The following is a 23,834-nucleotide window of genomic DNA, read 5'->3' on the forward strand; positions in this document are numbered from 1 at the left end:
CTCTTTCTCCATCCTAAGAGTCCCCTCAAGCTCTTGGACTATACCATCCTGCCCCAATGCCAGCACTTTAGTTATTTCTTTTTTAAATGAATTTCCATTTCCAAAGGTGCATGCTCTTTTCTATCAAATATGACAGTAGTCTAACCTACCATTTTAAAAAATTATTTTTTAATCCCCACCTGAGGACATTTTTAAATTGCTTTTAGAGAGAGAGGAAGGGGGAGAGAGAAAGAGAGAGGGAGAGAAACATTGATATGAGAGAGAACATCATCGGTTGCCTTTCCTATGTGCCCCACGTGGAGAGGATCAGGCTGGCAACTAGCGTATGTGCCCTGACTGAGAATTGAACCCACAGCCTTTCAGTCCACCAGACAATGTTCCAAACAACTGAATCACACCGGCCAGTGCTAACCTGCCATTTTGATTTTTTGTTCATAGTATTTATAGAACATCTATAGTATCTTCCCCTTTTGATACACAGGGGAATAGATCCAAAGACATCAGCTAGTTTATGGCAGAACTGGGACCTCAAAGCAAGGTCTCCCACTCTTGGGCCAGCATTTTCCCCACCCTATCTCAGCCCCCTGGGCTAAGCCTAGCCTTTTTCAGAGCCCTGAGAAGCTAAAGTTGGCCGCCTCCTGCTGGCAGGAGTTCCTTCCAGCTTTGGGTGCTACTGCTCAAGAAGAGACAGTTCCAGAAGCGAGGAGGGTAGATTATGCACAGAGCCAGTCTATGCTTGTTTTCCTCCTTCATGAGAATGGCTTGCACATTGTGGGGTGGGAGGGGGGAGGGGGGACCATGAAAACCAATAATTCATGATGGTTGATAAGTGTCAGGAAAGTATTTACTCACATTCATTCCCCGAAAGTCACATTCTCCATATGTTCTTTTTTGTCTTTCAACGATGCCATCAGTCAGGTGAACAGCAAGAAAGACCGAGACTTAAGCCAAATGCTGCGGAGGGAGAGAGTTTCGTCAAACTTCATTTTTCCAGCCAGGGCTGGCTCCCAAACCAGTTTTTCTGACTAGGTTGTTTGCCACATGAAAAGCAAATTCCCAGAGGTTTCTGAGATTACTGAGAGAGATTGGATGCAAGATGACGGCTGCCACCCACCAGCCCTCCCGCCCACCCACCCACTAATAAGACATAATGCCGTCCTATTTTTGGTAACAATTAAAGGGCCTCCGGGTGCCAGCAGAAAGCTGTTTATTTTGTTACATCACTTCACTTTGCCTTCGAAGGCTGGTCTGTGCTCAGTGTTTTCCTGGTGATGCAAGTCGGCTCTCTGCTCCAGCACTTGGATCCCTCCCATCTCGCAGCACCTCACAGGTCTCTTCCCGGAGCAGTGCATTGCTGGAGCGAGGAGCCTCTCACGAATCAGCTGCAGGTCCCCGTTTTGAAAAGCAGAGATACAGAGGCAAAAGAAAAGGGTGGACTCCTATGTGACCTGGTCTCAGAGCAAGACAATCACCAGCTGAATTCCAGAAGCCCTGTTCATGTTTGGGGAGATTTATTCGACTGCATGGAATCAGAGAGAAGCCAAAGGATGGGAAATGCCTGCATCCCCCTGAAAAGAATTGCTTATTTTCTATGTCTCTTATCTGCGCTTTTGCTGACTGAGGGGAAGAAACCAGCGAAGCCAAAATGCCCTGCTGTGTGTACTTGTACCAAAGATAATGCTTTATGTGAGAATGCCAGAGCCATTCCACGCACCGTTCCTCCTGATGTTATCTCATTGTAAGGCCCGTAAGCATTTGCTATCTAATTTACGATTTAAAAATTCCAGCCGGTGTATTTGGGGCTTTGTATGTACTGGTGGAAGGGCATGGAGAGCGAGATTCCTCTTGCACACTTGGCCATTTGACAATGCTAACATTTTGCTGCATTAAGAAATTTTGATCTTTTATTAGCTGTTACGGAACATGCTTAGATGCCCCCCACCCCTGAACATTATTATGAGAAACCTGTAGCAGATTCATTTCTCCTACTTCATCTGGGAAGGAACAGTATCGTACTTCATAAAATAGTGCCAAAATGACTGTTTTGCTAAACTGGATTAACATAAGGTTTGTTCTGTGTGTGTGTGTGTGTGTCTCTCTGTGTGTCTGTCTGTTTGTTTGTTTTCTTTCAGATCCTTTGTGAGATCTGGTTTTACTGAAATCTCAGAAGGGAGTTTTTTATTCACACCATCGCTGCAGCTCTTGTGAGAAATATTTATATCATGACTATTTTTAATATAGCATATATTTAGATAAGCCCTCTAGTAAAATAATCTTAACATTAATTTTGTCGAATGTGATTATATTGCTGGAAAGAAAAACAATATCAGTAAAGTGAGAGGTACATGGGTTTTTTTGCGACTTGACACCAAAGGTGCAGGTTGATCCTTGCAATGGTAAATTTGCTAACCTATAATGCTGTCTACATTCATGACTATTTATGAAGTTGTAGGAATGTTGCAACAATGATTCCAATTCCATTCCATTATTTTACTTTCATTTTTAACTTGGGAACTTTGGTTATTTTGCCCTGGAGTTTCTGAATTAGTCAATACAGAACCCAGCGTAACATATGTGCTCAAGATGTTGTCTCCCGGGGATCCGGGGCAGGCTGCTACTCTGTATGATTTACCATGTGGAGAAAAGAAATCTTGGTTCTTTCTAGGTAATTCCTTAAAAGATTGATTCTGGAGAGATTGTTTTCTAATCTTATCTAATTTATAACTAGTCTCCTTACAAGAAGGGAAAGAAAATATTAATGTAGGATAGTGCAAAGGATTAGTCTTTGCTGCGTGTTTTGAGTTAGCCACAAGGGAACTACATATTCAGTCTATGTCTCAAAATAGTCAAAAAATAATATTTGACTCAGAGTTCCCTACAGGCATAATGTCATATGTATAATTTTTTTTCTGACGTGTAATGTTTGGCTATTGGAATGCTACATAGTAGGACCATGTGGAAGTCAAGAGGTCCCTTGTGCTCAGGTGTTAGGCAATAGATTGGGGTTGTAATTAACATGCTTCCAGAAGGGAATTAGCCAAATTGATCAACTGAGTTTTGGTTATCTTAACTGCATGATTCAGGACCCAAGGTTTTTTTTGGAGGGGGGATTGCTTGTTTTTGTTTTCTTGCCTTAATTGGCCATTTTGGCTGTGTGAAGTTACATATATACAGAGACCAACAATATGGATTTGAAATGGAAGAGAACTGTATATAAATTTCACCCCGCCACCCACCAGAAACTAGACTTGTAATCTTGTGCAAATGATTAAATCTCTCTGAGCCTCAGTCTCCTCCTCTGTAAAATGGAGGTGGTAACACATTGAAGGGGTTTTATCAGAGATAAATAAGATTTTAGCAGATAAAGTGTTTGGCATAGGGTCAAATGGTGACACATTTATAAATGGTAGGTTTAAAAATTTTAACATAAAGCTAGCTTTAAAAAATCACTTAATCTATTGTTTGATCTATATGAAATCCCAAAACTGGTTTGACTATTTTATTAAAGCAAAGCCTGATCAGGTGTTTTGACATTATGTAACAGTGTTGGCTAATGTCCTACTAGCTAATGTCTTCGAGTGATTAACAATTGAGAAGAATATTCCTAAGGGACTTATGTGTTTGACTGATGGCTAATGGTATGATTAGGGGAAGTATTAGCACATCAAACAAACCCAAAATAGATAGTTGTTAGCACGTGAAGTGTCAGTCTCCGCTGCTGGGATTCTTCTATACAATAAGAATTGGTTGTATCTGATAAAGTGATAAATGGTGCTTATGTTGCTCATTTGTTAAGTAAATAAACGACTCATTTAAACAGCATCCTTCTCATGAGCTAAGTCACCTCTTTCCCCAGGATAGTTAAATAGATCAATTCTTAAAATTCAAGAGGTCTCAGTGGACACATTCTACTCATATTCTGACACTAGATGGCCTTTAGCTGTGACACGGAAAGCCTGAACTGATCGGCCTAATTGGTCAGCACATCTCCACTTTGGTTTTGCTGGGTGGACCCAGCCTCGGCAAGCACAGATGCTGGACAATGTTATAGAAATAGTTCCCGGCTGCTGCAGGGTAATGTGATTACACGTATTTAGAATCACAGGGGGAAGCCAAGGAACTGGTTTTTAAATAGCCCACACAGAGTGTGTGCCATGCCCCCGTGTCCCATACTCCGAGTTCCTATGGAACATTCCAGCCCTTATTTCTAAAAGCAGTACGGGTTTCAGAAGTAACAAAAGGGAGAGTAATTCTTGCCCTGTATGTCCTGACTTAACTCAGTAGCTAACTTCCACATGGCAGATTTGTGCCAGGGCTGATCTTACACAAAACTGTCAGGGGTCGAATATCATCTCCAGTTTCCAGGACTCTGTTTCCTAAAGATTTTGTTCCCCATTATTCCTGCCCAATGTTCTCTGTTTCCTCCCATCCTCAGAAAAGGGTCTCATAAGCTCATTTTCACTGAGGAAGTACATGCTGAGCTTCCAAATATTAACTGTGCTGTAATCATAACAATGGTGAAAATGGATAGTTCACAGACAAGGAGTTCCCCTGTGGCACAGGGCCATCCACGGCTCTGAAAACCCTACATAAGCTGCTGACCCCGCATAGAACAATGACCAAGGGGCCTTAATCTGCCTTTGCATGATTTTTGCCATCAACTTAGGCCTGGGTCACACCAGCATTGCTTGGGGTTTACAATGAATTCTAACAGCATTTGTGACCACAGATTACCAAACTGACCTGTCATATCCTGCAAAGTGATAAACTTCAGAAGCAATTCTGCTTGATTGGCATACAAAGGCAGTTGGTTTCTTGCCTGTTGTTGACGAGAGAAAAGAAATGTCCCATTCTCATCATCCACCCTAATAACCTGACAATTTCATTATGACCCCAAGTGCTTTTTCAGAACTTCTATAGGGACGTGGTGAGAAGTACTTTTTGAAATGTCAGCCTGGGGTACTGAGGGAACTAGTCATGGTTTCTCCTTAGATTACACACAGTGTCTGGGGAAGGCTGTGGCTGGTGATGTGTGTTGGAGAACGAGAAAAAACAAAAGCGCCCCCTCTGGAGAGACAGAAGACAAAGAATAAAATTATCCAATAAAAGTTCATCAGATTAGTTGTATAAAACATATATTTTAAAATATCTAATTTATTGTTTTAAACAACAGCAACAAACCTTTCCCAAGAAAATGCAATTTCATTGATGTTTTCCACAGGGCCAGCTGTGAAACATAACCAATGAGAACAATTATTCATTCTAGTTTGCTTTTTGTGATAGGGAGAGATGCTTGCAGTGAATGTAATTTACAGAAATAAATGTGTTTTCACACATTACAGCCCTGTTCTTCCCAACTACAGACTGAAATTCCCAATGATATAGACTCATTGCAGAAATAAAATTCAAATTTAAGAGTATGAAATGTGGCCACATTGCCATTTGTTTATAAAACTTTTAACAACCTAAATGCCTCTGACTCTTAAGGGAGTTCTGTTTGCAAGAAGTAAATTACAGGGTTGGTGTTAGTATGATGCTTTAAAAAATATTGTCTATATATAAAAATCCAGTGTGACCAGAAAAATTTCTGTTTATTCCAATGAGATTTCATCTTGTTTGAAGCAATAGAACTGATCCTTCTGGGGAGGGGGGAATTATTATTCCTTTTATTAATTCACAGTCAACACATAAGTACATAGTCCATAAATTATCAAAAACTAAAAATGAAAATGCCAATAACACCAACAAGATAAATAATAAGTCCATCCTTACTAAGGCTTTATACTTAAGTCCTTCAAAATATTATTTGTCCAGGAAAAAATATCCATAGCCTCTCTTACTTTTACAGTGATTGGCTCTTTTTTTTAATTCCTCTTTATATTAAAAATGTAAGAAAAATGTAGCAATTTTAAATGACTACTCAAGCCAGACCTATCAGCTAAGAGGACTTCTAGAGGAACTATTAGCTGGTTATGGATGAGCATGTTTTCATTTGTGCCCAGCTGATACCCCCGCAATGGACCAAGAAGTAAAAATTTTAGTCATCTAGGCTGTTTTGTCTACAATTTGCCCAGTGATCACTCTGATTTTTAACTTTTAAATTAATTAATCGCTGTAACTGTGTAAACCAGCCCTATACAACACGTGTTTTCTCTGAAAGTATTTCATTCTCTCAGTTATTCAGGCAAGAAACTTAGCAGTAACCTGCCCCTTCTCCCTCACTGTCCACTTCCAATGGGACGAGTCCCCACTCAAGTAGCAGGAGGATCTGCGGCCTCCTCTTTACTCCTGAGCCAAGGCTGTCTTCACTGTGTCACAGGCTTTTGGGGGAGTTTCTGCATTGGCCTCCCTGCTTCTGGTTCACATTCTACCCACCTCACTTAGTGTTACCTTCCTGAAATACAGATCTCACCATGTCACTCTCATGCTTGGATGCCTTTAATGAATGGGTCCCTCGAAACAGAAAGTCTGAATATCTGAGTGAGTATTAATAGAATTTGGCTGTTTGTCCAGGGTCAGGGTCATCCCTCACAATATTGATACCACACATACACACACACCCCCGCCCAACCTCCAATCAGACTGAGGTACCTTATTCCCTGACCTCTTTTTTCTCAAACTCTATGGACTTTGTTGAGGTCTCTGGTACTTTCTGTTATTTATTAGAGCTATTTGTGTTATATCTGCCTGTGTCTCTCATGAAGAATTATCAATAGTTAAGCTCCTAGACAAGAGCCTGGCTGGTATAAGCCTAGACCTTGCTTACCATATATTTGTTGTATTTAATCTATATTTTCATAGACTTTATACTAAAATTATTGTTTTCCTATCAGTAGATAGTCTTGATTATATTCATACTTTCATGTTTGGTCTTGCTATTATATTTCATAGGAACTAATAGTTTGGAGGTCTAGAATGTGAGCTGAACCAAAAAAAAAGAAGAAGAAGAAGATATATTTGCTTATGACATTATGGCATCAAACTTCTTCAACAGAGATTCCCAGTGTACCAGAACTTAAAAAGCAAAGCATCCAAAGCCTGTCCTTAAACCAACTGCCTGAATCTCTTTTGTCCTGCCCTGACTTCCTTTATGCCTTTGACACTTAAAAAATCATATTGAGGCTTTTAGATTCTTTTTTAATTGAATTTATTGGGGTGACATTGCTTAATAAAATTATACAGGTTTCAAGTGTACAAGTCTATAATGCTTGTACGTCATCTGTGTTACTGTATTGTGTGTTTAGCCTCTTGGGCTCTTCATTTGATTGTAGAGGCTGACTAGTCTCTCCTGTGAAGGGTAGGATTCCCCCCTTTCTCCAGTCTGACAGGAGAGCCAAAGGGAAATGCTGGCTAAGTAAGCATCATTAAGATGAAAAAATCCCATTAACACAAAGATAATTTCCTTTTTGACTGAATTACATTTGCTTAGCTAAAACAAGTATTTACTCATTGTATAGCTAGCTGCAAGCAGTAACAAAATGAAATCAGAAGCCTTTCATTTTTCAGCAAACACATTTTGGGGTCCTACTGTGTGGCAGGCACAGTGCTGGGCTTTGTGAGGGACACAAAGATAAGTGGCATCTTTCCCTTCCCACCTTGACATGACAGCTTCAAGCTGGCAGTGACCTCTGAAAAGGTAAATTCCGTTTTGCCTCTATTGGAAAGTATTGTAAGGTAGTCTTGATAAGCTTTCTGGTTTTGTTCAGAATGGTATTCAGTTGATTGGTGACGATGGCAATGCTTGCCAATTATTAATCCTGAGGCTACAAAATGATTGCAGGGGTTTTATAGTGACAGCTGTGACATCAAAATGGCCAACCCTAGTGAGCTGGCAATATGGCAAGTAGCAAAGAACACAAAGTTTTTGTGGTCAGATAAACATAGGTTCAAATCCTCACTCTAGTTCTGTGATTTTGGGAAAGCTTAATCAAGCCTTGTTATCTGAATCTACAACACAGGGAAAAAACAGTGCCTATTGCACAAGATTACAGTAAGGATTAAATGAAACAATACTTGTAAAGCACTTGGCACGGTTCCTGTACCTTGATAAACATTAGCTTTTATTATAGTATCTGAAAATCGCTTTAATTTGAACAACTATAACATCAGATTAGCATCTGACCCTACAGTCTGGGTTTGCCTACAATCCCAACTTTAAATTTTTGCTGTTCCACACATAGGTCTCCATCAGAAGCTGCAGAGAAATCTTTCTTTCAAATACTTCCCACAGGAAACATGAACTATTTACCTTTTGGGGGAAGTGCGAAAAGGGAAAACAGAACCTTCTCACTTCGTCCTCATGAAAAAGACAACTGGCACCACATTGTGTAAAACATATTGATTTTGTTTAAAATAATTAGCATTTACTAGTCTTCAGATGAGTGGTTCTGTTGTAGGATGGTAAAAGACCTGAACTAGAAGTCAGTAAACATGGGTTTGAAATCCAGTTCAGCAAATAATGGGCTGTGTGACCTTGGGTTGGTCACAAAATATACCTGGGCCTCAGATGTTGTATGTGTAAAATACCAGAGCTAGATTAAATAATGGCTCTCAAACTCAAATGCCAATTGGGGTGGGGGTGATAAGGTAAATGAAGGAAACAGTTGGGTATAAGACAATAGAGAATGGTAGTGACTGTAGTCAACCAAAGAAACACGTCTCATCTGAAAATGACATTCTCGGCCCCAATAGACTATTGCTGATGAGAATGTGGTACTGAACATGGGGCTGCATATTTTCCTAATTTTCAGGGGAAGGCAGAAGTCTGGATGCAGATTTTGAAACCAGACAAAGACCAAACAAAACGTAAGTTGGCACCTGAGAGCTTCACATTTAATTAACAAAGGTCTTTTCCTAGCTTAAAATTCTATTATATTATATGCTCTTTTACAGAGTTACTTTAATATAATATAGAAAAAGGTCTTATTAAGGAAATGGACACAATTTATTGTATTAATTCTAACAAACCAGTAAATTAGATTGTTAATTGACAAAGCTTCATAATATGAAATTGGCTATTATGAAGTTATTGTTCAATTTCCCAAGCAAGTCCATTGGGACTTTACCAGGACCTTCCCATGGTGGCTGATGATAAAGCAATGTTTCAGTATCCCTTCCACAGAGCAAGGGTTGAAAAGGAATTGTCGGGCCCATTTACATGGCAAGGTGGCAGGTGTTTGCCTGTGTAAAATGTTATTAAAAATCAATGAGACTTAAAAAAATAGGCTAGAATTTATATGTACAAAGAACTCTTGACTTGCAGAGAACTCCTTATAGGAGGTCACAGATCCTTCCCATCTGTGCTTCCATGGCTAAATATTTCTAGATCCTTCCTTGAGAATTGTCCACACTGCCAGTTTACAAGCCATGCAATAAAACCAGATGAAGTTTTGTTAGAAGGCATTTATCATTTTTATATTGCCTGACGCTTAAGCACTTTACTTATCTCACTTTTTATTTCTCCATCACAATAACCCTGTGAGGGGGTATGATCACCTCCATTTTCCAGGTAAAGTACTGGGTCCTAGAAGAGTTGGGTAGCCTCCTCAATGTCACACCCCTAATAAGTAGCACAGCCTCAATTTAACCACTTTTGTTCTACTTCCTCTTGAACATGAATCATTGGGTTTGACTTTGCATAGTTTTGTCCCCAAAACCAATTTCCCTTTTAAAGGGTCAGCCTCTGTCATTAACGAGGGTATTTAGGAGACTGTGTCCTGATTCCTGGAGACAATTACTGAAAAGGAGTTTTAAAGGCCTTTGTAAGAGTGGGAACGTTGCTGGCAAGAACATGTAGTCTCACTAGGATTCAACTCTCATTTGTATGTGTAAGCTCTGCTCCGAGAGAGAGAAAGAGAGAGAGAGAGAGAGGAAGAAGAAGAAGAAAAGAGCAAAAGAAAAAGGACTTATTTACTTTAAAGTTACACCGTAGGCCAATGTTTTCTGAACTTTTGTCCTGTCAAACAGTTGTCCTGAAAGAAAAGGGCTCTGTACTCACATAAATTTGGAAAACTGCACATTCTATCCCTGCTTGGCTATTCACAATGCACCTTGGCATAGAAAAGGCTCTGGAGTTATTTTATGTTGTTTCACTTTTCTCAAAGTCCCGTAGAATATTGGTTCTGTGGACCATACTTAGGGAATCTATGCCTTTGGTAATCATTTTATTTATTAGCTTAATTATTCATACCTCATCTGTTCTAGAGAGTCTTGCTAGCAGAGCTCAGGCAGGTAGAAAGAAGTCCATCTTAAAAGCTACTTTAAACCATCTATCTCCATATAAGGAGTAACTGTGACAATTCTGTTAGTGTGGGTTCAGTAAGTGTGATATCTGGAGCTCAGGCCTCACCACCAGGCTAACCACCTGGTCAAGCAGCTTGGCATATACTATTTGGGGACCTCCCAGCGGATACTCCATCTTTTGGAGAAAGTAGACTATCACTGACAGTCCATTCAACAGAAAAAGACACCTAAGCTTAAATTTACAATCTGACTTCTTTTGTAGAGGAGGGAGCAGGTTCCATCACAGCTATTACCCTGATGGCTAAACCAAAAACTCCCTGAGTAGCTTCTATGGAATACTCATTCTGTATGATGCTCAAAAATAAAAGGGTCCCATTATCAATTAGATTGGGAAACTGCATATTTAGTTTTCTTTTGAAGAGTCTCATTTTATTAATACTTAAGAACAGAAAGATTTGTGTAATTAAGAACTCCAAATAACTTTACCTTCCCACTTCCCCCAGGTTATTTGTTTGTTCATGGGGGAAAAAACAAAACACAACAAAAACCTTTCAACCCCATAAAGGTCTTGTATTCCAGGGAACACACTCTGGGACGAGTGGGCAAAGCTCTTCTAGATTCATAGCAGATACTGGGCTGATCAGATGTGACTAAAAAAAGGAAGCACAGCCTTGCCCATGACTGTTTTCAGCCAACCGTGGCGAGAGCGTGCCCGAGCACAGAATCCTAGCTCTGCCAGTTGCAAGCTTCAAATTACTTTTACCCCTCTCACCTCAGTGTTTTTTATATTTTTAAGTGGAGAATATATAACCTACATAGTGCTCATTTGAAGAGTAAAATGAGTTCATTGATGGCAAGCTGCTAAAGATGAAGCTTAATACAGAATAGATTTTGCATAAAATTTAAGTCCCTTCTTCTTAGTGTTTCAAGACCAAGGTGATGCAGGCTGCATTTGTAGACAACACTAGGAGATGAGCTGTTGACTAGTTATGCCCACTCCCAGAAAGGAAAGGTTTAGTTGTCCTGGGATGAGAGGTAATAGGCTATAAAACCAAAGGAGTATGGCCATGTTCAAATCTTTGCTGGTGTGCATGCCAAGAATATTTCCCAGGGAATCTTTGCAAACCTAACACACCTACATACTCATCCTGGCCCTGCTGCTGACAAGAGATGTGACCTCAAGTAAGTCACTTAACTTCTGCAGGACTTAGCCTCACCTATTAAAAAGAGGAATTAAACTGCATATCTCTCTGTGGTGCCCCCACCTCAGATTTATAAGGAACTAAAGTAAGGTTATTTATTCCCCATCACCCCAGGTTGAAGAGGTTGTAGTTGACTTAAGGATCAGTTGAATTACATTGAAAATGTTTTTCAAGGATTAGAGTCAAAAAGAACTGTAAAATAATGTGCTTCTTTGTGATGTTTCCCCTTTTAATGCTTTTCTATCTTGAGAGCATATTTTAAAATATTCAAATGTAAATTATTCAAGTTATTCACACAACACCTGAACTTAGAATGTGCGCACTTAACTAAAGTGAGTCATCAGCCTATTATTAATTATCATTCAATCAGGCCTATTCTTTTGGAAAAAAGGAGGATATTAGTAACAGCCAGAGTCTGAATCATTTAAGCAGAGGCAGCTCTCAACAAATTGGCAAGCCCTCTAGCTATGCTCCCAAATATTCCAACGGCTGTAACCTGTGAGTCTTGCTTTTATCTACATATATATGCACATATAAACATACAGACACAGATACGTACCGGAAGTGTGCACGCTCATGTTTATACACACTGCTGTGGGTGCCCAGTTCCCCAGTGATGCCTATAACAGTTCTCTTGGAAAGGTAACAGTCTCACTGAACCTGTTCCCCTAGCAGTAATACCAAAGTCTTTCACTATATCTAGGGGCTTTTCCAGCCCTGACATTTTATGTCAGTCTTTGCTTAGATATTCTTTGACAGAAGCATTGGAGACATGCTCATATATATTATCTCATGTAATTCTTAGAATCTTATAGGAAGTCTTTTTTGTTATTATAATACTTATTTTAACAGATAATGAAATAGATTTACCTTCATCATGTGCATAATAAGTAGCAGCTGCAAGCTTAGAAACTAGATCTTTTATCCTATATCTAATCAATGCAGTCTTCAAGTGATAACCTGGTGCTCACTCTTCTCTTCTTTATCCAGAATGGTCCTCACCAAGGTGGGGGAGGGTATTGTATGGGAGAGCCCCTAAACTATCTCCCCTTCTCAGCCAGGAGAATCTGCTTTGGGTTGGAAGACAGGATGCAGGCCACCCATGAGCCAATGACAATTCTGATGATAGTCGAGATGTCGCAGGTGGCTAGAAGAGGTGGATGTCATTAGAGCCGCAGGCCCCTGGTGTGACCAGATAAGCAGTCTGGTGTGAGACAGAGATGTTCTCGGCAGGGTTACTACTGCCATGCAGCCATCTGCAGAACTGCTGCCTCACTCCCACTCGCCACGCACAGCCCCTATCTGCTGTTCCACAAATGAAGCATAGAATCATACATCTTGCAAGTTAGAAGTGACCAGAGCAATTATCTAGTCTAGACCCCTCATTGAAAATGTAAGGAGGAGAAGTGACATGCTCAAGGCCACACAGCCACGTGGGTTCATAGCAACATGTGAATTAAGACCCAGGATTCCCTTTTCAGATTATTATCTATCCAAACTTACAAGATGCTTTACACCGAGGTAAAGAAGTCATATTTCTAAATACTTTCATTTTAAATCAGAAAGAATAAAAATACATGAATCAAGCACAAAACTAAATAAATGTCCTAAGTAAATCAAAATAAAATAAATTATAAGCAGATAAAATAATAAATTAGAAAACAATGTGAATAATAAATAAGTCCAAGATTTGATTCCTTGAAAAAATATAATAGCAGACATTTGAAGGAAGCAACATTAACAAATAAGGAAAATAAGGAAGGCATAAATTGTTTGACAAAAAGCCTCAGATAAATTTGGGTAAATATTTAAGAAAGAATCAAGGTAGCATCTTACCTCACATCATACATAAAAGTCCCAAATGGGTTAAAGAGTGAAATTTTTAAAAGAAAATTAAAGATGGGGAAAGTGTGGATCATATTTCAGTGATCTCTAGGTAGGAAGGAATATTTTAAGAATAAAAGCAAAGAAAAAATACACAATGGAAGTTCATATATTTTGTTAAAGGTGTAAAACTTCTATGTGTTAAAAATTATGAATGAAATGGCAAATTGTAATCAATAGTTAAAAACTCTTAGCATCAAATAGGAAAATAATAGGTAATGTCCTTAAAAAATAAGAAAGTGCTCAGAAAACAACAAAACTGGTCAAATAACACAACTTCATAGAAAAAGAAACAAAAATAATAATGCTAAATGTTGGTGAAGATGTGGTAAAGTAGGCATTCCTACACTCAGAGTTGAATATGTAATTTGGTACAAGTTAGCAATAAGTAAGTGGAGACTTAAAAAATAATCTCTAATCTAATAATGCTATTGTTAGAAATATAGCTTATGCTTTTCCTAAAGAAATAATTAGAGATATGGAAATATATTTGTATAAGAGGATGGTTAGGGTACTGTTTATAATAATGAAAGTTGGAATCAACAACCAAAGAATTATGATATAATAACACAAAACTCATCTGTTAAAATTATGTTATTGAAAATTTAATATCATGAGAAATTATTCATGATAAAACAAGTGCATGGAAAGGAGGACATAGAACACTATAAAAATTATCCCAATTTTATAAATATATATGTATTATATATATATATATATGCATGTCAAAATCTTTGTGTAGTATGATTATGGTGATCTTTATTTTCCTCTTTAGGCTTTTCCTGTGTTTTCCAGAATTTCCACAATGAGTTTATAATATTTCTAAGCAGAATACACCAAACTGCATTCAAATTTTTCAAATTCTTTACTTAAAAAAATACAAGTTGATATGATCTTAAAGTGACTTTGAGGCTACTTATATTAATTAATTGATTCCTCGAAGAAAGGGATTATTATTCAACTAGATTTCATTAAGTCCTTATGAGCTGAGTGGTGTTATGGTTGTCTGCCAGAATGTGGATATTATGTCATCGTGTGATGTGGGTCCTAAACTGAGAGGCCATTTGATGTGTGAAAAAGGCAGTAGACCAGGAGTCTTGGGCTTCATGACCCTGAGCAAAGTTTTTAATAGCCTTCTGAGCCTCCCTTTCCTTCTGTCAAAGAGATATTAACACCTTTTCTAACCACTCACAGAATTGTTCCAAAGACCAAATCAGATAATCCAGCACGATTCTATGAAATGTAGGCTATAATGAAGTCAATGAGTGTCATTTAAAGAATGGGCAATTGCCTGCCTGGAATTGATAGTTGATATCAACTGTCAACTAAGTATATATGTTTTCCTAAATCTTCTTCTTGGTAAGATAATATATATACTTTTTTGATTGCAGGAAAAAAAAATCCTCTCCATTCCTCTCACAGTCCCGTTTCTCATTGAATTCATGGGGCTGATAGCTAAGAGATGTAAGTGCACAGCCCTTGGTGGGCAGGGTACTGATAGGTCAGGACACATCCTGTGTCTGTCTCCACCAAAATTCTAGGAAAAAGTGCTTAGCTTTTCCTTCCCTAAGAACACAGGAAGTGGCAGAGACCTCAAATTTTACCACAGGATTAGGGGCAGAGGGCAAATTCTATATCATCTCTATATAACACAGAATCGCTGCTTGGCAGGTTTATGGGGTCCAGATCTCTGATGTGTAGCTCAGGGTAACAAGTTCATTCAGAAGGTACATTGGTCCCCACCAACCCTTCATGGTACTGCCATCGTGAGGAGAGTTGCGAAATCTGAATCATAATATCACAGATTCTGGCTATGTGTAATTACGGGGACAGGGCAAACCACAGCAGCTCCATACCAGAGCAACTGCTCCAGCCAGACTTGCTGCAAGCGGTACAGACCTCCATGGTCACCACAGGTAAAGGGGGTCTATTGTACCCTATGCAGCCCTGGTTGCATCTAAGAGCCACCTGGGGAGCTTTTAACTATCCCCACTCCCAAGCCACACCCAGATATAGAATGTAACCAGATCCCTGAGGTTGAGGACTAGGCATCAGTAATTTTAAAGTTCCTCATGTCATTCCAAATATGACCAAGACTGAGAAGTACCGGCTTAGGATCTAACACAGATCTAGAGGACTCCCTGTTCCAGCCTTCACACATGCTTTCCTTTTGCACACACATCTCCTCCACATGGTACTCTCTCTCTTTAAGTATGTCTTGCACATACTTCTGCCTGCCATGGATTTAAGGCAGCCCTAAGGCAGCCTTCCTCCTTCAGGTCCTCTGCCAGCTGGCTCCACCTCTGCTGATTCCGAAGCCCCAGGAAGGGACTCGTCTTCAGTCCAACCTGCCTTTTTGAGCCAGGCTGCTTGGGTTATGCCATGCTGACCAACCTCAGAATTAGCTATCCTGTATAAGAAGCTGAATCCTTCTTGTCCTAATAATCTAGAGAAAGAGACAGAGCTTGTATGGTATAAAATATGGTCACCACGGTCTGCCCCAGTTCTGTTTTGTATGAAGATGGGGGTTGGGGGTGAGCAAAGTTTCCCTTAACGGGGTCTGTGGAATTCTTTAACATATCTGGCACAAAAACAAGTCCTAATATTGAAATCAAACATACTCAGAGGAATCCATAAAATATTAAGGATCAGAGTTTCACCTGCTTTATAGAACCTGATGTTTTAAAGTCTTTTTTAGCTTTACATAGGATATTAAAATGAAGAGCCCACTCAACTGATTTAGAATGTATGTAGTGTAATATAACACATCCTTGTCCATGGAATCCTTGTCTACAGAAAATGACAACTGAATTTAGAACTGAAGGACTGATATTCATTATTATCTCAGCCAAAGGGAAATCTTTTGCTTTTATTAGAAATCTTTCTATTGAAATGTAACATACATAAAGAAAAATACACATATCCTAAGTGTACATCTCAGCTTTTAAAAATTAAGACTTTGTATTTTTAGAGCAGTTTTGGGTTCACAGAAAAATTGAGACACCGTGGAGATTTTCTGTATACCCCCTACCCTGACCCATGCATAGCCTCACTCATTACCAACATCTCCCAGCAGAGCCATACATTTGTTACTACTGATGAACCTATATCATCACACAGAATCCACAGTCTACATAGGGGTTCACTCTCAGTGTTGTACATTCTATGGGTTTGGACAAATATATAAGACATGTATCCATCATTATGGTATCATACAGAGTATTTTCACTGCCCTAAAAATCCTCCATGCTCTGCCTATTTACTCACCCCAACCATGATTTTTTTAATAAAGTGAACATCCTTGTAACCAGTACCTAGAAACCAAACATCAAATCCCCAAACACTCCCCTTGTGTCTCTATCTAGCTATTACTTGCCTCCTAGTGTAACCACTGTTCTGACTTCTGCCAGCATAAATCAGTTTTGCTGGGTTTTGTTTCTTATATAAGTATAATCATATAGGAGATAATTTATTGTGTTCTGGCTTCTTTCCCTTGACTTAAATTCTGAATGTCATCCATATTTTTATATGTAGTTGAAGTTTTAACTAGAGGTTTTAATCTTTGAAACCTAGTTCAACAAACATTATTCAGCCAAGAACTGTGCTTGGGGCTAGGGACACAGAAGCAAATAAGGATAATTTTTTGCTGTAAAGAACATTCAATCTAGTAATGCAGTAATGCCCAGAATTTAGTGTAAAGTAAATTCCTCTTTGTTTAACAAATATTTATTCAGTGTCCACTATAGGACAGGCAGTATTACAGGTTCCAGGGATAAGCAATGCTCAAGCAGATAAAAATTCTAGTGGAAATCCTGTTTTATTTCCCTGACATGTGTGGGCAAGTTCTGCCCACTAATATCCATTTCCCACTCTGTTTTGCATCTGATTCAACATAAGGGGAACTAGTGAGAGAAGCTATTTCTTCTGGTGACTTGAAGTGCATGATTATGAAGTTGCTGGTCCACCCACGGGACAGTTGGCAAACCAGTGAGCATGGGAAGTATTTTTCTGTATCTATTTCTGCCTTTTTCCATTCTCTCCATCCCTAATGCTGTCTATACAGAAGGAAATGAAAATCTGGAGTCTCAGGAAGTCTTTGGGTCCTTGGATGTTAGCTTATCTTGGAGTAAGGCCGCACAATCTTCTTGTTTTCCAGAACCATGAAGTAAGAAGAGGCAATTGCCAAAGTTGTGACTAAAATCATAAACCTCTGAATTTGTTTTTAGTAACTATAGGCATCTAATATGTATGACTAGTCAGTCATTGGTGTTGACTTTTCAGAGCCTGGTGAATTACTGGAGTATAAAGCTATGATATTGGAGGGAGGGGGGATAAAAGAGAATACTTCACTCCAGGATTGATAGCTTAGGAAGAAGTGCAAGAGATCGTCTAGTTTTATTTGTTTGGTTCGTGTTTCCCCCTTATTTTTATGGAAAATTTCAAGCATATAAAAAAAGCAGAGATAATAAAGTTCATTCCCATGTACCCATCTTTCAGCTTCAAAAATTATTGTTTCATGCTCAATTCATCCCTAAGGCACTGCTGTCTCCTCCCATGATCATTTTGAAGCAGTCCCAGATATCAGATAAGTTATTCATACATATTCAGAAAGTGAGATCTCCTTGTTTTAATCTCCTTAGTTAACAGTCTCAGAGAGATGAAGTCACAAAGCTAGTTAGTGGCAGTTATTTTTAATCCCTAAACTTCAAAAGAAAAAAACAAAAAGGTTGTAACAGAGAATATTGGACTTTTCATAGTACAATTAAACAGTATGCATGTAATGTAAACTGTCAAATTATGCATAATATCTGGTCTAGTCCATGATCATGGTTACATTTTGGACAATAGTTCCAGGTGGGGTATGAGATTCCCTTGTATAAGAATCTTAACATGTAGACTGAACATCATTTGAACCCATTATCTCCAGTACATTTAAAACTTTAGTTTCAGCTTGCATCGACCCTTAATCTGAAGAGTTCCATAAATTCATGCTCACTCTAAAACAAAAACAAAACTGTGCTTTGTATTATTTAGCTTATGATTGCCTCTTTTAAACTTCCCATTCAGAAAACTGGCAAAGTCTCCAAAGAGTTCAACAGGGTGTGGGGACTGCTGGTTAATGTTCCCTTTCATTAGTAATTTCGAAACCAAATCCCTGTGGATTTTGAAAGTGCAAGTAAATTTGTCCAAGTTAGTGTCCTCAATTATTTAATAATAAAAGGAGCTAAGACTCTTCCTAAGCCTCATCATTACACATCTTCATCCTGTTCTGTTTTCAAAGGATGTTAGTTGATGTTCATTGAGCCAGTGTCAATGGCTTATGTACTATGAGATGTCACAGCACAATGGAGCACGGAGTTACTTTTTTAGGTTTCCCTGGATTAAAACCCTGAAGCACCATTGTTTGGCCTGGTCAGAATGTTCCAGAAGTTTTTAGAACAAAGGGAAAGATTCCATTAGTGTATTTTTCATGAAAATATGCAAAATGTCAATTTGGCTCTCATATTGCCCAAACAGTATCTCAAAATGTAGCCCAGGACAGCGACATCCATCACTGGTGGGGAGTGGGGCACAAAGCCCGTCTTCCTGGGTGAACATTTGGTGAGAAGATAATTGGGGACTTTAAAAAGCTACAAAAATACCTGAATAAATAACACGTTAGAAGGCAGACATCCAGACATTTTTCTGTACACAACTCCCACTTGTTTCTCTGAGAGAGAAAGCAGCATAAATTGACAATCTGTCAGTTTAACCATTTTCATTGTGTACTTTTTCTGGGCAGGTTATTCACATCGAACTCCTTTGATGTGATCAGTGATGATGCTTTTATTGGTCTTCCACATTTAGAGTATTTGTAAGTAAAAAAAAAACCCAACACCTTTTTTTAATGTAATGATTCAGGCCAAGTGCTCTCAGATTCCTACAGCTGTCTAACAAAAATATTATAACCTATTGCAGATTCATAGAAAACAACAACATCAAGTCCATTTCAAGATATACTTTCCGGGGACTAAAGTCTTTAATTCACCTGTAAGTATGAATGTTGCTATTATTTTTTAAGTTTGCTAATAACCTGTGGTTAAAGTGTGCACTTTGTGGGTATCCATGATAATTTGAGAAACCCAAATGATTTCTCCCCATACACGCTTGCCATCTCTCCCTGTTATTAGCCAGCATGTGTCCAGGAAATTGATTGCTATTAATATGATGAGTCTGAACCAACCATACTGAGGAAAACAATCTAGTGCAGGGCAGTAAATCATTACTCACTTCATGGATAATTATGGGCTGACTATATAGCTTAATTTGATATTTGCTGCTTTTCTTTTTTTTTTGTATATTCCCTGATTTCATGTACATTTAAACATATATTATAACCATAGGCAATATGTACACAGTACCTGACAACTTATTTATAATTTGAAATATTTAATTATCCAGCGGGTGATTAGAATCAGTTGCTCCTAACAGGAGTCAATTTTGCTTCCTCAGGAACATCAGCAAAGTCTAGAGACATGTTTAGTTGTCAAGACTGGAGGGTGTAACTGCATCTAGTAGGTGGAGGGCAGCAATACTTCTAAACATCCTACAGTGCACCCAACTACAAACAATTATCCAGCCTAAAATGGCATAGTGCTTAGCTGAGTTTGAGAAGCCCTGATCAACATGAACCAAATAACTTGTTTCTCCTAGCCTCCCCTATCCCCCCTAAACATACACAAACACACACACACACACACACACACACACACACTACACACATATATAAACTCACATACAGACATATTCTTAAGAAACTAGAAGGGAAGAAAAGGCACTAACATTTATTAAGTGCCTACTATTATGCTTTCCATGAATTTCCATTTAATCTTTTCAACAGCCCTGCCAGATAGGCGCAATAATCCCTATTTTAGAAATGAGAAAACAAGATTGGAGGGGATATATAACTAGTGAACTGAGTAGTTATGGAATTATGATAATATCAACTCAATAGTTGAACTGAAATGCCTATTCATCCATTCAGTAACTATTTCTCATTGCCTACTATGTGTCTCATTAATGTTAGGTAAAGATGCAAGAGATCTAAATGTCATTCTTCCATCTTTAATCTGCTCCCTCACAATACCTCATTGCCAGCTCTGTTCTAGGCCCCAGGTGCGGCCAGGAACAAAGCAAACAACAACGCCTGCCCTATGAGCCTGCATTCTCACATGTCCATGTGATTATCATACTACCTCTACCAGGCCCTATCTCTACTGCTATTTGGATTTTCAGCAAAGGAAACTGATGGCCTTATCTATTTTATAAAATCATTATACCTTTCAAGGCCTCTGTATATAGTCATTATGATAAAAAATAAAATTTGTAGTGCTGCTCTGCATGTCAATGACATGATATGATGCAAAAATAGTTGTGATGGTGGGGATGTTATACCATTTTGCCACAGAGCCAAACACTGCCAAAACAAATCTTTCAGGCAAAAGTAAATGAAAGAAACAAATATATGGAAGGAGAAATGGAAATTCATTACCTCCATTTGGAGATCTGCTTGATTTGCATAAGTCCCATTCAACATAACCTCTGTCCAATGCTCACCATCCTGAGGGGCTGAAGGAAGTATGTAAGATCCAGGTGTCCTCTCTGGGAAACCATGATACAAGCCTTGCATACCCCTTAGTTCACTCAAGTCTATCTACCTCATCTGGCAGGAAGGAAAGAAGGGAGGGAGAGATGGAGGGAGGGAGGAAGAGAGAAAGAGAGGAAAAAGAGGAGAGGAGGGGGAGGATAAGGGAGGAAGGAAATGAGAGGGAAGGAAGAAAAAAATCTATACCCACCCTAATGAAGAAATTCCATTTGTTTGACTAGAGGCTATTATATCTATCAAATGAAATGGGAATTTAAATTTGGGTCATAATGAGGTCCCTTCTTCAGAGGTCTGAAGTCGTTGAGAAAGGGGCACTAGTACAGCATGTACTTAATGTTTACAAATTTTTAAGTTCGAGAGAACATCAAGGGTAGCCTTAAAAGAGAGAGGCATGAATCTTAAGAGTCAAGCAGATAATGAAAGGAAAGTCCTACTTCTCTGACCAGGTGTGGGAAATGGGAAAGAGCATTATGGGAGCAGGTTAAAACTGACTGAATGAGTATGACCCTTAGATCTCTTGCATCTTTAATGCTTAGGGGTTGACTCATATGGCATTGCCAATATTAGACTGTATTTTCCTGTAAAAATGGCAATGCCATATGATTCATCCTAAATAATCTCTAGGATGTGCCACACAATGATGAATAAGATCCAGTTCCAACCTGGAGGAACTCAGACTAACAAGAAGAATTATACGAACAAATATTTTCTCACTAATGACTTTGTCCCTGAATTATGTTCTACTTTATGTTTATGCTCTTTTCTAATTTTCTTCCTCCCTCCCTCCTTCCTTCCCTTTCCTTCCTTCCTTTCTTTTTTCCTATTCTTTTTTTCCTTTCAAGGAGAGATAGGTAGGGAGGATTTGAAACCAAATGTTCCTCTGACTGCTCAGTACATCAAATTCATTTTCCATTAATTACCACTTATAAATAAACCTGACATTTGTTTGAGCCATTAGCGTCCTTTTTAAGATTTTAGTTTTCAAAGTGCACTTTTCTCCACCTCAGACTAATTCTTCCCAAAGGCAAATATTCAAGCAGTGAGGAATGATCACCTTGCCCTCTAATCTGCATCTGCTGCAGGAAGAGTTTACAAAGCTTGTTCATATTCTTGACCTCATTATTGACTCATTATAGTCTCCTGATGACCTTAAGAAAGAGACAGGGCACTAGCACTAAACCGTGTTGACAAGTAAGAACATGAAGATGCACCCTGAGTTTAAGGTGCTCCCATCTGAGTAAGCAGTAAAGCCAGAAGTTTCCCAAGGGCTTTACTGAGCCAGCCCTCTTCACTGCATCAGTTGTAGCAGAACCAGAAAGCTTTTATTGAGCTGGCAGGATCCTTCTGTAGGACACGATTTGAGGAGCAAACATGGCTACAGAAGAAAGAGAAGATCCTACTAAAGACAGGAGCCCTACCTTCACTCTTAGTTTTCAAATGCAAATAATTGGGGTTACACGTATACTTTTAGATCCAACTAGTTCCCACTCTGTCATAACATTAAAGCTTCTCCAGGGGACATACCCAAGCATTTATATAAATTGTTAGCTCCTAATAAAGCAATTACCTAAAAAAGAAAGAAAGAAAGAAAGAAAGAGAAAGAAAGAAAGAAAGAAAGAAAGAAAGAAAGAAAGAAAGAAAGAAAGAAAGAGCCTATCTCATCTTCTTATACATCTATCTCAGTAGACTTATTTTCTAAAGAGACATTTACAGACAACTTAAAATTTACTACATGGCCCTGACTGGTGTGGCTTGGTTAGGCATCATCGCCAGTTCAATTCCCAGTCAGGGCATAGGTTGCAGGTTCCATCCCCAGTCAGGCACGTTTGAGAGGCAACTGATCAATATTACTCTCTCACATCAATATTTTTCTCCCTTTCTTTCTCCTTCCCTTCCCCTCTCTCTAAAAATAAATAAAATCTTTTTTTAAAAAAGTTACTATAAGACTCCCTGCTCCTCAGACTAGCGCCCAATAGAGGGAGCTCCATATATATATAGCATTTAAAATTTTTTTATATTATATTTTATTGATTATGCTATTACAGCTGTCCTGATTTTTCCCCCATTGCTGCCCTTCCACCTAGCATGCCCTGCTCCCTTAGACAATCCCCCACCATTGTCCATGTCCATGGGTCATGCCTGTTAGTTCTCTGACTACTTTATTTCCTATAGAGTACTTTACATCCCCATGGCTATTCTATAGTTACCTATTGTACTTCTTAATCCCCTCACCTTTTCACCTATTCCTCCACACCCCTCTTCCATCTGGCAACCATCAAATGCTCTCTGAATCTATAATTCTGTCTCTATCCTTCTTTTTTGCTTAGTTTGCTCAATTGTTGATAGATATGTACTTACTGACATTTTACTGTTTATAGTTTTGATTTTTTTTTTCTTTAAATAAGGTCCTTTAACATTTCATATAATAATAGTTTGGTGATGATGAATTCCTTTAGTTTCTTCTTGTCTGCGAAGCTCTTCATCTGCCCTACAATTTTTAATGATATCTTTGCTGGGTAGAGCAATCTTGGCTATTTACATCCCTGCTTTTCATGACTTGGAATATTTCTTGCCAGTCCCTTTAGCCTGCAAAATTTCTTTTGAGCAACCAGTTGACAGTCCTATGGGAACTCCCGTATAAGTGACTAACTTGTTTTCTCTTGCTGCTTTTAAGATTCTCTCTTTATCTTTAACCTTTGGGATTTTAATTATGATGTGTCTTAGAGTGGGCCTCTTTGCATCCATCTTGTTTGGGACTCCTTGTGTTTCCTGGACTTGCATGTCTATTTTCTTCACCAAATTAGGGAAGTTTTCTTTCACTATTTTTTCCAACAGATTTCCAATTTCTTGCTATTTCTCTT

At 38.7% G+C, this 23,834-nt stretch overlaps 1 protein-coding gene across 2 annotated transcripts in view; it reads left to right on the forward strand.

Moving 5' to 3' along the window:
* Window positions 1–1,271: 1,271 nt before the first annotated feature.
* Window positions 1,272–23,834, forward strand: part of LGI1 (leucine rich glioma inactivated 1) — a 38,746-nt gene continuing 16,183 nt past the window's right edge. Inside the window, exons 1-4 of one of the 2 annotated variants that reach the window (XM_054572870.1) lie at window positions 1,272–1,738; window positions 2,133–2,204; window positions 19,111–19,182; window positions 19,287–19,358. In XM_054572870.1, the coding sequence (XP_054428845.1) occupies window positions 1,272–1,738; window positions 2,133–2,204; window positions 19,111–19,182; window positions 19,287–19,358 (683 nt within the window). The remainder of the gene's footprint in view (window positions 1,739–2,132; window positions 2,205–19,110; window positions 19,183–19,286; window positions 19,359–23,834) is intronic. The other variant, XM_054572871.1, reaches the window with a different exon arrangement.

This window comes from Pteronotus mesoamericanus, unplaced genomic scaffold, assembly GCF_021234165.1.
Source record: "Pteronotus mesoamericanus isolate MK-2021 breed Mesoamerican mustached bat unplaced genomic scaffold, CSHL_Meso_final contig_24, whole genome shotgun sequence".
NCBI lineage: Eukaryota > Metazoa > Chordata > Mammalia > Chiroptera > Mormoopidae > Pteronotus > Pteronotus mesoamericanus.